At 43.4% G+C, this 13,712-nt stretch overlaps 1 protein-coding gene across 2 annotated transcripts; it reads left to right on the top strand.

Moving 5' to 3' along the window:
* The first annotated feature begins 220 nt into the window (after positions 1 to 220).
* On the top strand, positions 221 to 13,612 carry TRIM39 (tripartite motif containing 39). Of its 2 annotated transcripts, XM_027052830.2 has the most exons (8): positions 221 to 371; positions 2,384 to 2,843; positions 4,024 to 4,119; positions 8,737 to 8,967; positions 10,156 to 10,178; positions 10,761 to 10,876; positions 11,589 to 11,773; positions 12,072 to 13,612. In XM_027052830.2, exons 2-8 carry the CDS (start codon positions 2,391 to 2,393, stop codon positions 12,141 to 12,143), a joined length of 1,176 nt encoding a protein of 391 aa, XP_026908631.1. In that variant the 5' UTR covers positions 221 to 371; positions 2,384 to 2,390; the 3' UTR covers positions 12,144 to 13,612. The 2 variants fall into 2 exon arrangements, with proteins under 2 accessions (XP_026908631.1, XP_026908628.1); XM_027052827.2 differs by having other exon boundaries at positions 222 to 371; positions 11,589 to 13,612.
* Positions 13,613 to 13,712: the final 100 nt, after the last annotated feature.

Raw genomic sequence — 13,712 nt, 5'->3', positions numbered from 1 at the left:
GCCCTGCGGGCAATGGGGCTTCAGCGCTCAACCAGGCGCATGCGCGGCCCTCTTTCTCCTGAGGATTCCTCGGGTCACCTGAACGACCGCATTTCGGCCACCTGCCCCTCCGGGTCCCTTCTCGCTCTTGATTCCTCCAGCTGTTTCTCACCTCTGACCCCCTCCTTCTCCTTCTCCGCAGGCACTGCTAGGCCTTGCGGCGGCCGCCAGCCGACACCAAGGCTTCCACTGACACGAGCCTCTCGGCGCGGCTTCCGCTTCCGGCGAGTATTGTGTGTCGCGCTGCGGGGCGGGGGCGGGGGGAGGAGGAAGGAGGGAGGCAGCGCTCCGGCGGCTCCGCGCCCCGCACTCCCGGACCTGAAGCCGGGAAGGTAGGTGCTGTCCCGCTGCCGCGCCCGGGCCCTGGGGCCTGCCCCCGCCGGCCGGCTCGGCACGCCGCGTCCCAGCGCCCCGCGACTGCGTCACCGGCCCCCCGCACGTAACCACAGCTGCCTCCGCCCGCCTCGGGCCCGGGCGGACGTTTTGCCGCCCCGGCGACGTCAGCGCGTCCGGCGTTGCTTGGCTACCCCGCCGTTCCCCCGTCCCGCTGCCGCTCGCCTCCCCGGGTGAAACTCTGACGCCGTCACCGCGGGCCTCGGCTGCGTCATAGCGGCGGGCATCCCACCTTCACGTCACACCTTCTCCTCACCTGGACACGCATTCCTCCCTCCCTGTCAACCACGACGTTTCCTCTCCCCTTCTCCAATCCCCCTACGCCAGATCTGGCGAGAGAAGATGGAGACGAGGGTGGGCATGAGTTGTGGACGACGCTCAGGAGAGGGTCGCAAGGTGGGACCCCGGACAGTGGTAGAAACAAAATGAGGACGTCCCTCAAGTTTGCCCTTCTACTGAGACACAAGGAATAGAGGGAAAGAAATTACCAACCTGGAGGCACCCGAGGCCTCACTATGGCTGTAACTCCAAGTCCTCTCTATGCATCCCTAACCTTTTCCCCATTTCTCTTTCACACCACTTCTTTGCCAGTCTAGATCCATCCTGGTCCCTAACTCTGCATACAGTTCAACTTACCTCAGGTGAGGAGACCACCTAATTTCTAGAAAAAAGGGACAGGTTCACTAGTTGGATTCTCTTCGGTAAAGAAAAATCATCTAACTCAACTTCTCTCCTAGTTGAGGAAAGAATTCAGGTCCAAATAAGGTATCAGCTCCAACTCCAAATTAAACACTTTTCATGTGTGCCAACAACAATATATACAGTAATCATTGTTAACCCTATTCACCACATGGCCACTTCTTTCTTAGCACTTAGACCTACTAAATTTCCTTTCTTCTGTTGGAAGGGAGGGTGGATAGAGAAATCCATGGTTTCATCGATAAAAGTGGTGATTTTCAAGGAAGGAGTGGGGGACCAGCTTTATAAATCTCTTTGATGCATTTCCAACATTTTGAGCCTTAACTTGAGGGAGACTTTAATTGCCTCTTTCTCTAATTCCCAGCCACTCCAGAACCTACTAGTTGGAGGCACAGTACATCCAAGGTATTAGTTATCAGTAGCTATTTCAAAACTCCAGTCACTGCTGAATATTTAGGATAGACTTGTCAGCCTTCTTTTCAAGAAGTATATACTTTCAAGAAGTATATACTCTTTAGTGTAGTTGCCACGTATTAATCACTTTTCAGCAGTCCTAAATGTCTAAGTGCACTCAAATAAATGAGATGTTGGGTGAATAATGTCATTCCAAGAAGAAGACACACTTCCCCTAGACTACTCTAATAAAGGGAAGAATAATTTCAAGTTTTCCTGAAAAGAAGAGGTTGTTACCCTTGCCTAATATTCCTTTTATTACCCTTGAAACAGAGGACAATGGCAGAGAAGCCTATGCTCCAGGGGGCTATTGTAATAAAACTCTTCTGTAACATTAAACTTTAAAATATACTTAAGAAATCTTAATACTTGGACTTTTATGGCATGTTTCGCTTTCCCAAGATCCTTTCTCACTATTGGAAAACTATATCTAGTAGGGATACAATGGTCTGCTTTTAAGATACATGTGTACTGAGCCTGGATCAGAAGAAGTGTGCTGGGCTAGAGTTGAAAGAAGCCTCTAATAAGAGAAAGCAGAGGTAAAAGACAAAAGAGATTGGTGGTTGGGTGTCAGTTTGCTGAACAGGAAAAAAAATTAGATTGATGGTTGGGAGTCACAAGGTTTGGAAATAGAGAAACAAAAGAGAAGTTGTATCTAGTGGAAGAGAAAATGTAAAATACCAAGATGGGGCTAACTGGAGTTAGGATTTATCATGGGAGTAAATGCCAGTCCAGGGACACAAAAAAATTAAACCTCCAACTAATATTTTTCTTTCTCTGCCCCCTTTTCATCCCTAAGTTAAATAATGGCAGAAACAAGTCTGTTAGAGGCTGGAGCCTCTGCAGCCTCCACAGCTGCAGCTCTGGAGAACTTACAGGTGGAGGCGAGTTGCTCTGTCTGCCTGGAGTATCTGAAGGAGCCTGTCATCATTGAGTGTGGGCACAACTTCTGCAAAGCTTGCATCACCCGCTGGTGGGAGGACCTAGAGAGGGACTTCCCTTGTCCTGTCTGTCGAAAAACATCTCGCTACCGCAGTCTCCGGCCTAATCGACAGCTAGGCAGCATGGTGGAAATTGCCAAGCAGCTCCAGGCTGTCAAGCGGAAGATCCGAGATGAGAGCCTCTGCCCCCAGCACCATGAGGCCCTCAGCCTTTTCTGCTATGAGGACCAGGAGGCTGTATGCTTGATATGTGCAATTTCCCACACCCACCGGGCCCACACCGTCGTGCCACTGGATGATGCCACACAGGAGTACAAGGTGGGGAACCACACACATGATGCCAACATGGGGCATCAGGGAGGAGCACAGAAGATGGGAGACTCCCTAGGTAAAGGATCCTAAGCTCCTAACAGCAAGACCATAACTGGTCTTTACTCTCTAGTCCCCTCAGAGCTACAAACACAGAGGGCACAGAGTACATCTAATCAGTTATCCCCAAGCATGGGGATATGTGTGGTGTTGTAATGTATTATATAAATGAATGAAACCACTTGGAGATTATCAAACTTAGGAAAAACTGAAAAGTAGTCTGGTTTCATTTTTTTTTTTTTTACATTTATTTATTTTCGAGAGACAGAGTGAGACAAAGTGAGAGTTGGGGAGAGGCAGAGAGAGAGGGAGACACAGGATGGGAAGCAGGCTCCAGGCTCTGAGCTGTCAGCACAGAGCCTGATGCGGGGCTCAAACCCACAGACCGTGAGAGCATGACCTGAGCCGAAGTTGGACACTCAACCAGCTGAGCCACCCAGGTGCCCCTAGTCTGGTTTCATTCTATCCCCCTGCTCAAAATGTTCCTTATTTTCCCATTGGTATTGGGAATAGATAACATCAGTTTACACTGATCCCCACCAGACTAAGATGTTTGCATCTTCCCAGATAATGGATAATGTGGCATCTGATTTAAGTACTGCTGGGACACAGGGTAAATGTTCAAGTAGTAGGAACTAAAGATTTTAATATGTTAGCACTGTATCAAGTATTTTGCTTAATTATGTTAATAAAATCTTGGAAGCAAGATTTAAAGTAGTCTACAGTGTAAGTAATACGGATTTATTTGCAGGTGGTTAGAGTTGGATGAGAGGACAAGTTTAAAGAAGACTATCAAAATACAGAAAGTCACTTTGACCATAATAGGCAGTCACTTGAGTAACAAAATGACAGGATTGGGGAAGGACACGGAGTTGGTGACAGCTAGACAACTGTGAGATTCAGTGAGAGGAAAGTTCTTGGTGAGCAAGGAAGATGATGGGGACAGACTGGTTGCAGGAGGAGGGACCAAAAGTTGACACCCCAAATGACAGACAAAGAAAGAAGTGGGATCAAGAGGTGGTGAGATAGACAGGAAGCAAACAAATGGTTTCAAACTAATGGGTTAACCTCTGAATGTAGGATATGCCAGCCACCCCAAAATCCCACCTCTCCCACTTCCCACCCTCAGGAAAAACTGCAGAAGTGCCTGGAGCCCCTGGAGCAGAAATTGCAGGAGATCACCCGCTGCAAGTCCTCTGAGGAGAAGAAGCCTGGAGAGCTCAAGGTAAAGGCAGGTGATTCCATTTGGGCTGCTTTGCAGGCAATTAACCATACATTATTTAATCCACTAGTTCTGATTCATTGGAAAACTGCTTTTCTCTTAAAAACAATGGTATTTTGTTAGGCTTCTTTGTCATTAAACATTGCATTAAAGTATTTGTCATGAATTAAGTATTGTAGAGAAGGATGTAAGAGGTGAAGGAAGGATGGACAGAATATTTTACATCTGACAAGTTGAGGGAGTTCATGCGCATTGGTCTTTTTTCTTGTAAAACAGGAATGAGAGGCAGGGAGAGAGCAGGGATAGGAGTTTCTTAGAGGGATTGAGGAGAGGAGAATTTGGAAGGCTCACTGGGGTGGAAGAAAGAAGCAACTGACCAAGAGCTCACAAAAATGCCCAGTGACTTTTAGGACTACATTCTCTTAAGTAAGCTCAGGTATGCTAGATGATGTTGGTTCATTCCTAGACTGTTCCCCTGTCTACCCTACATCTGTAGGATCCTATCTGTCCTTCAGGCAGGATAAAAGCCACTTCCTATGTAGCCTTTCTTGACCCTTCAGAAATTGATTTTCTTAATTTTCATATAATTTTACTTCTCTTTCATGTATTACCATAGTTGTAGCATGATATTTTGGTAACTGTCTTATTTTATTGGACAGTGAACAATTCCTAATAGTGGCAGTAATAACTGTTTATTGAGTCCTGTGTGTTAATTCATTGGGTGTCCATGACATTCCAAATGTACAGGGTTGTGTTAAGTTTTAGTGGGACCTAGATGAGCTGTCAGACAAAGGGAAGGAAGTCCTGAAGGTCATCTTTAGCAAGGGTGAACTTAGATCTCTTGTAAAGTGAGTATTATTACCCCTAGTTATCACAGGAGGAAACAACTTGGATAAGTTCTAGTCCAAGATCACATAGCCAGTATGGGACAAAATCAGGGATATTAGCTCTGCATGAATCTATAAATATGTATTAAGTTTCCAGTATAGACCAAATTCTGTGTTTGACACTGGGGAACAATGATGAGCAAACACACAGTCCCTGTCCTGCTTAAGCTTACAGTCAAGTAGAGAAAACAGATAATGACATGGCACAAAAAGCACAGTTGCAAATTCATAAGAAGACAACATAGAAATTTGACCTCATTAAAAGCTTCCAGAAGAAATAATTCGCTTTTGGAGTTGAGATTTAGGGATCACCAGAGATTAAACACAACTTTGAAAATAGTAGGAACACTAATTTTTTAACAATGACAACATTTTGACAGAAAGCAAGTATTATTAAGTATTACTAAGTATTACCTTAGTCCTTTATATATTTGAATAAAACAAGATTTTGAACTTTTAAAATATTAATTAATTTTGATTGCAAAGGTGAACTTTAAAAAAAAGTTCTTTGTTCTTTTGGAGGGCTCCTGAGAAACTTAAAATATGTGAAAACGAAGCTTATTCCCAGTCATTAACTTTCCTGTTCCTGTTGATCACCTTCTTAAAGGTAAAGAATAAAGAGGGGAATAAAAATTTTTAAAAACCTTTTAAATGCTTGAACAGAACTGTGGTATTTTTAAAAATTCAGTGGTCTCTGAAACTACCACCAACATTCCTTTTGTAACCATTTGAATTCTCCGAAACCTCTCCCTCATCCCTATTTCCAGAATCAGACCCAATGCCCCTTTTAAAAATAAATAATTTGTAATTAACCATGCTGAAGTGGAAATTATAGATAAAATAACTTATCTGCATAATTTTAAAAAGAGATTATTATGCCCAAACACACACACACACACACACACACACACACACACACACACAACATAGAGGAAAGTGATTTATAATAAAATCTGGTATGTAAATATTTGGGCATTACTATCCTGAAAGACACCACAATATAGTTTTATCCTTGCATCTCTCTGTGACACCATCAACAATGCAACAAATACAAATTCAGACTCAGGTAATTGCGTAGTAATGTTGACAAGCACCACAAGCAGCTTAGCTCTTAGTGACATAATTTTTCAAAATGATAAGTAACTTTTGATAAAGTTCTAAGAAAAACAAAATACAGTCTTAGTTTTATTCAGCTGTTTCTGAAAAAATCAGGTATATTAAAATTGGGTAAGAATTACTCTGTTTATGTATAAAATGGCATTTAAGTCTAGGCCTATGTTTTTGAATATCCAGCGGAACATAGAAAATGATGCAGGGTCATCTCACACACTGGAGTGCTAGCAGCCCACCAGAGTACCCCCTATTATGGCAAACAAAAAGATGCCCCTTGTTTCTAAAATATCCCTAGTGGGAAGTAACACCTTCATTAAGAACCACTGCCATACAACTATAGAGTGGGAAAAAAAAAGAGATGAATGATGGGATTATATAAGAGAGACCCCTTTGGGTTCCTGTTAAACATAGTTATTAATCCTAAATTCTACCCATACATCACCTCTCAACATAGACACACATGTAGACACACAGACACACACACACACACACACACAGGAAAAAAGGTTGTATTTCAAGGGTTGGTAACCTTAGAAAATTCAGTTATTTTATCAGCATAATTGAGTTTATTCAGGAATAGCAGAGAACTGCAATTCAGGACAAGCAAGTTAAGGCAAAACCATAGGCAAGTCCAGAGAACAAAGGAGAGGACCACTCTTTTATATAGGAAAGGCGGGGATTGGGAAGAAAATCCTTGGAGTAAACTCGGAGTTCAGAGTATAGTGACTTTTTATTGGCTAGGTTGTGACAGTCTATCATTGGCTGGGCTTGTTGACTGCAAAAAGAAAACCTTTCTTCCTCCTGCTGGTGTAGTAAGGTAGTATGGACCTATAAGGTACATCTCTACCTGTTGGGATAACAATTGACCAGTGGTGGAGCATGAGTGCTCCCCCTGCTGGCAACCTGACCATTTTAGCCAGGTTTCCTTTTATTAATTTTCACAGAGTAAATGTGTTAAGAATATATTTTGTTCCAGTGTGTACCTGTGAAGGCAGCAGTAGAATGGGAAGCAACAACTCTAGAACTGGAGCTAGCCAGCCTCTGCTGAGAATTAGCTTGAAATCCAGAAACACCAAGCTTGTAAGGCTTTGCAGCCCCTCTGTATTCACCCTCAGCCGTACCTTTCAGTTTCTATCTGCATTTTACTTCCAGAGTCCCAATCTCTGCTTCTCTCTTGCTTCCCTGTTGGGTTTATTTCTCCCCATCAGTCATATGACACTTGGAGAATACGTCTGAGCAGATCACTTGTTGCAGTGGAGGTAGAGAAGGAAGGATGTGCTTGCTAATAACCCTCAGAAAGTATTATGGCTGGTGTTTTAGTCCCATATTATCAAATTTCAGGAATGTTAAAGGTTTAAGTCTGTGTGGTAGCTGAGAGAAAAACGTCAAATTTCAATATATAATTCACTAACAAATTTCTGGAACCTATTCCTGGGATGGGAACTGTCAGTTGTCTGAAGTGACTTGAAACTATTAACATGTTATTCCCTGAAATCTATATACAGTTGACCCTTGAACAACAAAGTTAGGGGTACCAACCCCAGTCCAGTCAAAAATCAGCATATAACTTTCAACTCCCCAAAAACTTAATTCTTAATAGCCTACTGTTGACCAGAAGCATTAGTGATGACATAAAAAGTGATTAATACCTATTTTATATGTTTGTATTGTATACTATATTCTCACAATAAAGTGAGCTAGAGAAAGGAAACTTACTGAGAAAATCATAAGGAAAAGAAAATACCTTTATGGTACTATACCATATTGAACCAAAAAATTCTGTGTATAAGTGGACTCTCACAGTTCAAACTCATGTTGTTCAACAGTCAACTGTATATATTTGGTAACAACTCATAACTAAAATCTTACTGATTCTGATACTTTTCCAGTTGGTCTCTGGTTTTCAGTGGGTAGATGTCTAGCAATATACAAATGATGATCATCTGGTCTCCAACTTCCCAGTATTTATTATTTTCCTTTTCTTGATAAATTTTATTAGCTATAACTTTAGCATTGGAACTAGCAAAAATATCTTGTATCCATAATAATAGATGTCTCTATATTATTGAGTTCTTATATTTTGCATTTTTTTCACCAAACCAGAAGTATAGCTTTTTTAGAAGTTAATTTAATAAAGAAAATTAAATATTTTTTCAAATAATTTTTTTAAAGTTTATTTTTATTTGAGAGAAAGACAGAGAGCAAGCAGGGGAGGGACAGAGAGCAGGGGACAGAATCCCAAGCAGGCTCTGTGTTGCTGCCACAGAGCCCTATGTGGGGCTTGAACTCATGAACCATGAGATCATGACCTGAGCTGAAGTCAAGAGTTGGACGCTTAACTGACTGAGCCACTCAGGCACCCCTAAAATTAAAATTTTTTTAAACACTGATTTTTTTTTTAATCTCCCCAGTAGTCTTCACTCCCAAGTCACCAGTAGGGGTGATAATGGGGATGGAGCCATTACTTAGAGGAGATTTCAATGGAGAGAAACATGAGTGTCCTGTTAGAGTATTTGCAATGACACTGGAAATCTGTTAATTCATACACATGGTGGGTAGGGAAAGGCTCCCTTATGCCCCACTGGCCCTGTTAAGTATAATGCTTTCCCTATTTTCTTAGAGACTAGTGGAGTGTCGCCGACAACAGATCTTAAAGGAATTTGAAGAGCTTCATAGGCGGCTGGATGAAGAACAGCAGATGTTGCTTTCACGCCTGGAGGAGGAGGAACAGGACATTCTACAGCGCCTCCGAGAAAATGCTGCTCACCTTGGAGACAGGCGCCGGGACCTGGCCCACTTGGCTGCTGAGGTGGAGGGCAAGTGCTTACAGTCGGGCTTCGAGATGCTTAAGGTTCGACCTTTGCCCCTGTATAGCCTCTCAGGTCAAGTGCAGTATAGCTTTGCACAGGCCATTCTGTCAACCTGGGATGCTCACCCTCCTGCTCTGCTTCTCTAATCCAGTTCTTTCTTCCAGGCATACTCAAAGGATCTTTTTCTACAGAAAGTCTTCTTCTGATTTCTCCCATCCCCTTCTAATCATTTCTGTGTTCTTATGTCTTGTGAACAATATGTGCTTAATTTGTACCAAAGAAAAAATTCACTCCTTTGAAAGGAGGGAAATCTAGTCTGAATCAGTGAAAAAATTATACATTAAAAATTATGTGAATGCAGTTGCCATTACTTTTAGGTCCTGGAACTTGATTTACCTAGTGCTAAAAACAAACAAACAAACAAAAAAATAGAAACCTAGTTTGAAGGACACTTGAAATTATGTATAAATAATATATTAACTTTTGCTATGTAAATAATGACTCTAAAATGTTTGAAATAATTTGTTCTTTTAAGCAGATGAATGGTGTTAGCAAGGTTGTAGGAAACATATCTCTTTTTAGAGATCAGATTACCAGCATTTGAATCAGTGAGGCTTCATTGTACATTTATCTGCATGTTATGTATTGCTTGGTACTTATTCTTGTGTCCTTTCATGTATGTGTGTTCTGCCTTCCACATTAAACTGGGAAATCCTTGGGGGGCAAAGATTTGTCTTCTTTGTCTTCTGGACCCCAAGTATTCAAAAATCAGGATTGGCACACAATTATCAATGTTTATTAACCAGTACCAGATGGGGATAACAACAACAACAACAGGAAAGTGATTCATTCCAATGCCACCAGTCTGTACTGATCCTCAAGGAGACAGGTGTGTGGTTGGTACTTGGGGGACAGAGTATAGAGCAGACATAATCCCTGTCCCTTGCATTGAGCTCCCAGTGTCCTTGAGGAGCAAGACAAACACACAAGAAACCATTTGGAAGTGATATAAATTACCAAGCTTGATGCTATTCAAAAGTTGAAAACAGAGATCAGATTGGGAAAGATGTACTCTGATCCCTCTGGAGCTCTTCCCTTTGCATTTTGACCCTCAGATTGCCCTATTCCTATTTTATAGATCTAGAATTTTGGGGAGGAGGGGGAACCTTTTGCCTTTAGGACCCTTGACTACCAGGACCAATATTGCTTTCTTTTCTCCTTCCCTCTAGGATGTCAAAAGTACCCTGGAAAAGTAAGTGATTCTTGCATCTCTTTGAGTGAGTTAGGTCTTGGCTTAGAAACCAAGGGTACAGTAAGGAGTAGGGGAGAATGATGGGAAAGTCACACAGTGTCTGGATAGGATGTGGGAGAAGGTTCATTGCGTCCATGAAGGCTGTTAGAGAGCAAATCATTGGGAGTAAGAGTACATTACCATTTCCCCATTGAGCATCAGGACTAACTTGGTAAGGAAGAAACCAAGGTAATGTAGAACCAGATGCTACCTTTGTCCATGGGTGGAAATGTGTCCAAACAAGACAGACAAAGGAAGGGGTTGGGAGAGTGGGGAGGGTGATTACCCATTTGCATGAAATATAGCAATACCCCCAGAAAGTTCTGAGACTCATTCTTAAAATAAGACTCTGTCCAGGGGACCCTATGGCTCTCCATAGATTGGCAAAAGAAAGCAGTAAGTACTTGTCTTCAGGGAGGAGGGAGAAAATGGGAGGATGGAGAATTTTAGTTTCTCCCTAAATATGACAATATCTGCATACTCACTCAGCTGGAGCTTCCCCTGACCCTGCCCTTTCTTCCCCTATCTCCCTATCCCTCCTAGATGTGAGAAGGTGAAGACCATGGAGGTGACTTCAGTGTCCATAGAGCTGGAAAAGAACTTCAGCAATTTCCCCCGACAGTACTTTGCCCTAAGGAAAATCCTTAAACAGCTAATTGGTGAGTTGTTCCCAAAAATAAACTAGCAGAGGAAATCAGCAGAGAAGAAAGTCTTTAAGTCCCACTTTATCTGGGCTTCAGTTGTACCATCTGTCATTTTGTGCCCATGGCCACACCCACCCCTTTACCTGGCTTTCAATCTCACTGTGAGTGACAGAGCTTAGGTGTCATCTACTCTTAGGCCCACACTTTTCTAAATAGGGACCCATAGAAGTTAAATAATATGCCTAAACTTGTCCTTTTTTGAGAACGAGAGGGAGTGCCATTAATATTTACTCAGAGAAAATAGTCACAAACCAGGACTGTTCCAGGAAACCAGATACATGGTCACCCTATCCCTGGACCATACTGCTGTCTTGCTGTGTATCTTTCTTAACATTTTCTGTCCTTTCTGGCCCTTGGACTGTGACTTGTGCTTCATCACTCAGTGAGATGATGTCACAGGGGGATGAAAAAGGGATAAGGCAGGAGCCTAAACCATCAGCCCTTGCAGAATTGAGATTATTATCTGTTTACTTTAGGGCCAGGGTAAGAAGGGAAGCTGTTGTTCCCTCCTCTCCCTTAGGTGACAGCATGGATTGAGAAAGTTAAACCATGGTGTTCTGGGGACCTTTAAGGAAACAAGTTTGTAAAGGCAGGCTGGGAGAGTGAGGCAGGGGCATTTAGCTATTCCCATCCTCATCTAGCTCCCCACTCTGGCTTCTCCCGCCAGCGGATGTGACCCTGGACCCAGAGACTGCTCACCCTAACCTAGTCCTGTCCGAAGATCGTAAGAGCGTCAAGTTTGTGGAGACAAGACTCCGGGATCTCCCTGACACACCACGGCGATTCACCTTCTATCCTTGTGTCCTGGCTACTGAGGGCTTCACCTCAGGCCGACACTACTGGGAGGTGGAGGTGGGTGATAAGACCCACTGGGCAGTGGGCGTGTGCCGGGACTCCGTAAGCCGAAAGGGCGAGCTGACTCCACTCCCTGAGACTGGCTACTGGCGGGTGCGGCTGTGGAACGGGGACAAATATGCAGCCACCACCACGCCTTTTACCCCTTTGCACATCAAGGTGAAACCCAAACGGGTAGGCATATTCCTAGACTATGAGGCCGGCACACTGTCTTTTTACAATGTCACAGACCGCTCTCATATCTACACCTTTACTGATACTTTTACTGAGAAACTTTGGCCCCTCTTCTATCCAGGCATCCGTGCTGGTCGGAAGAATGCTGCACCACTTACAATCAGGCCCCCAACAGATTGGGAGTGACAGGTAGGGATGTGGGAATAATTGGGGTGAGTCAGGGTCAAGAGCTATGGGCCTTCCTTCCTGTGACCTGCTGGAACGTCTTTGTGTCTGCCTGGTTCCAGTCCTGCACTGTTTAGGAGAAGCACCTTGGTTTCTAGAATGGTTTATATGGAGGAGTATGTAGGACTGGTCTGGGATGAGCACACAGCTGTCTCTCTCCTAACCGTCAGGGTGGGGAATTAGTTCCCAGGGGTTATCTCCCCTGAAGTCCATCAGGTTTTCTATTGCACATGGATAGGTTAGGAAGGAAGGAGAGGCTTTTCCAGAAACAAAAAGTCTGTGAGAGGGTCTGACTTGCTCAAAACCAGAAGAGGAAACAGAAACCCCTGTACGTTCTTTTAAGGGGTTCTTATTTGTTGAGAAAGATCAGAGGGGTCTGTGTACCTCTAGACTAAAATAAAGATGAATGATAGTTGCTCTTGTGGGTCTAGAAGTTAAGGAGTTTTTTTGTTTGTTTGTTTTTTGTTTTTGAGAGCAGAGATTGGGCATCAAGAAGATTAGAAAGGAAGTTGGGAAAGGGGCTAAAGGAACAGATTCCTAACAGGGTTTCTTTGGTCTTCTACTCCCAGAGTAAGTTGCCATTATGAGTAGGATTGGCCAGAGGTAGGAATGTGGGGAGGAGAGGGTGAGAAGAAATGAGAGGAGAACCCAAGTCCCTGCCTCAGCCTTCAGCGAAGCTGGCTTATTGCCTGCCTCCTTAGAGTTGGTTGTCTCCAAGAATCGGTCAGTCACCTTTCTCCTGCAGAGGTGAGGTGCCAGAGACCCCTCAAGACATGTCTACCCTTTCACTGCTTTCCCAAGGGGACCTGGAAAGGACAGTCAAGTATTAGAGGAAAGAGAAAGGTATTTCTATCCAAAGCCCTGGCCTTAAAGAATGTTACTAAGTATCTGCTCCCAAGTTGTCAGCCTTGTTACTTGGTTAAGGTGTCCAAGCCAAAAAGGGAGAAGGAAAATGGAGTCTTCCTCACCCTGAGGACAGGGTAGAAGACAGGGTATGTAGAGCAAAGTGTCACATAGGCAACCTCCTTTAGCCTATGTTCATATGGCCTGGAACTAGTGTTCACAAGAGCCAGTCTCTTGCATATTTGTTGCCATCCTTCACCTTTTGCCATTTCCCCTATCAGAGAATGTAAATCATTTTAACATTAGGCCAAAATAAACAACTTGTAGGGTACATATGTTGTCAAAAAAGGTTAAAGCGATGCATGCCAAACCAAACTAAAATGATTTGGAATATCTGCTACTTGGGTGATCAGGGATTCACAGAAGATTGGGACAAGAAACTGCAGTTTATTGAGAGTGTTTCACTTCCTCCTACCACCTCAACAGGACTTTGTCCAGACTCTCCTCTTACCTTTGTGCCTTGACTGTGGTTCTTTGTGGCAAGATGCTTTGGTTGGTAAAACATAACATGGAACAAAGGATCCACTGAAGTGATCTCTGTGTTGTGTGGTAATTTGACAATGGCCTTGTGTTATGTAAGAATTACTGATGTTAAAAATGCATGTTCTTGGGGCTATCCTCAGTGATTGATCAA

Source organism: Acinonyx jubatus, chromosome B2, assembly GCF_027475565.1.
Source record: "Acinonyx jubatus isolate Ajub_Pintada_27869175 chromosome B2, VMU_Ajub_asm_v1.0, whole genome shotgun sequence".
Lineage (NCBI taxonomy): Eukaryota > Metazoa > Chordata > Mammalia > Carnivora > Felidae > Acinonyx > Acinonyx jubatus.
This window is presented reverse-complemented; position numbering and strand designations above follow the sequence as displayed.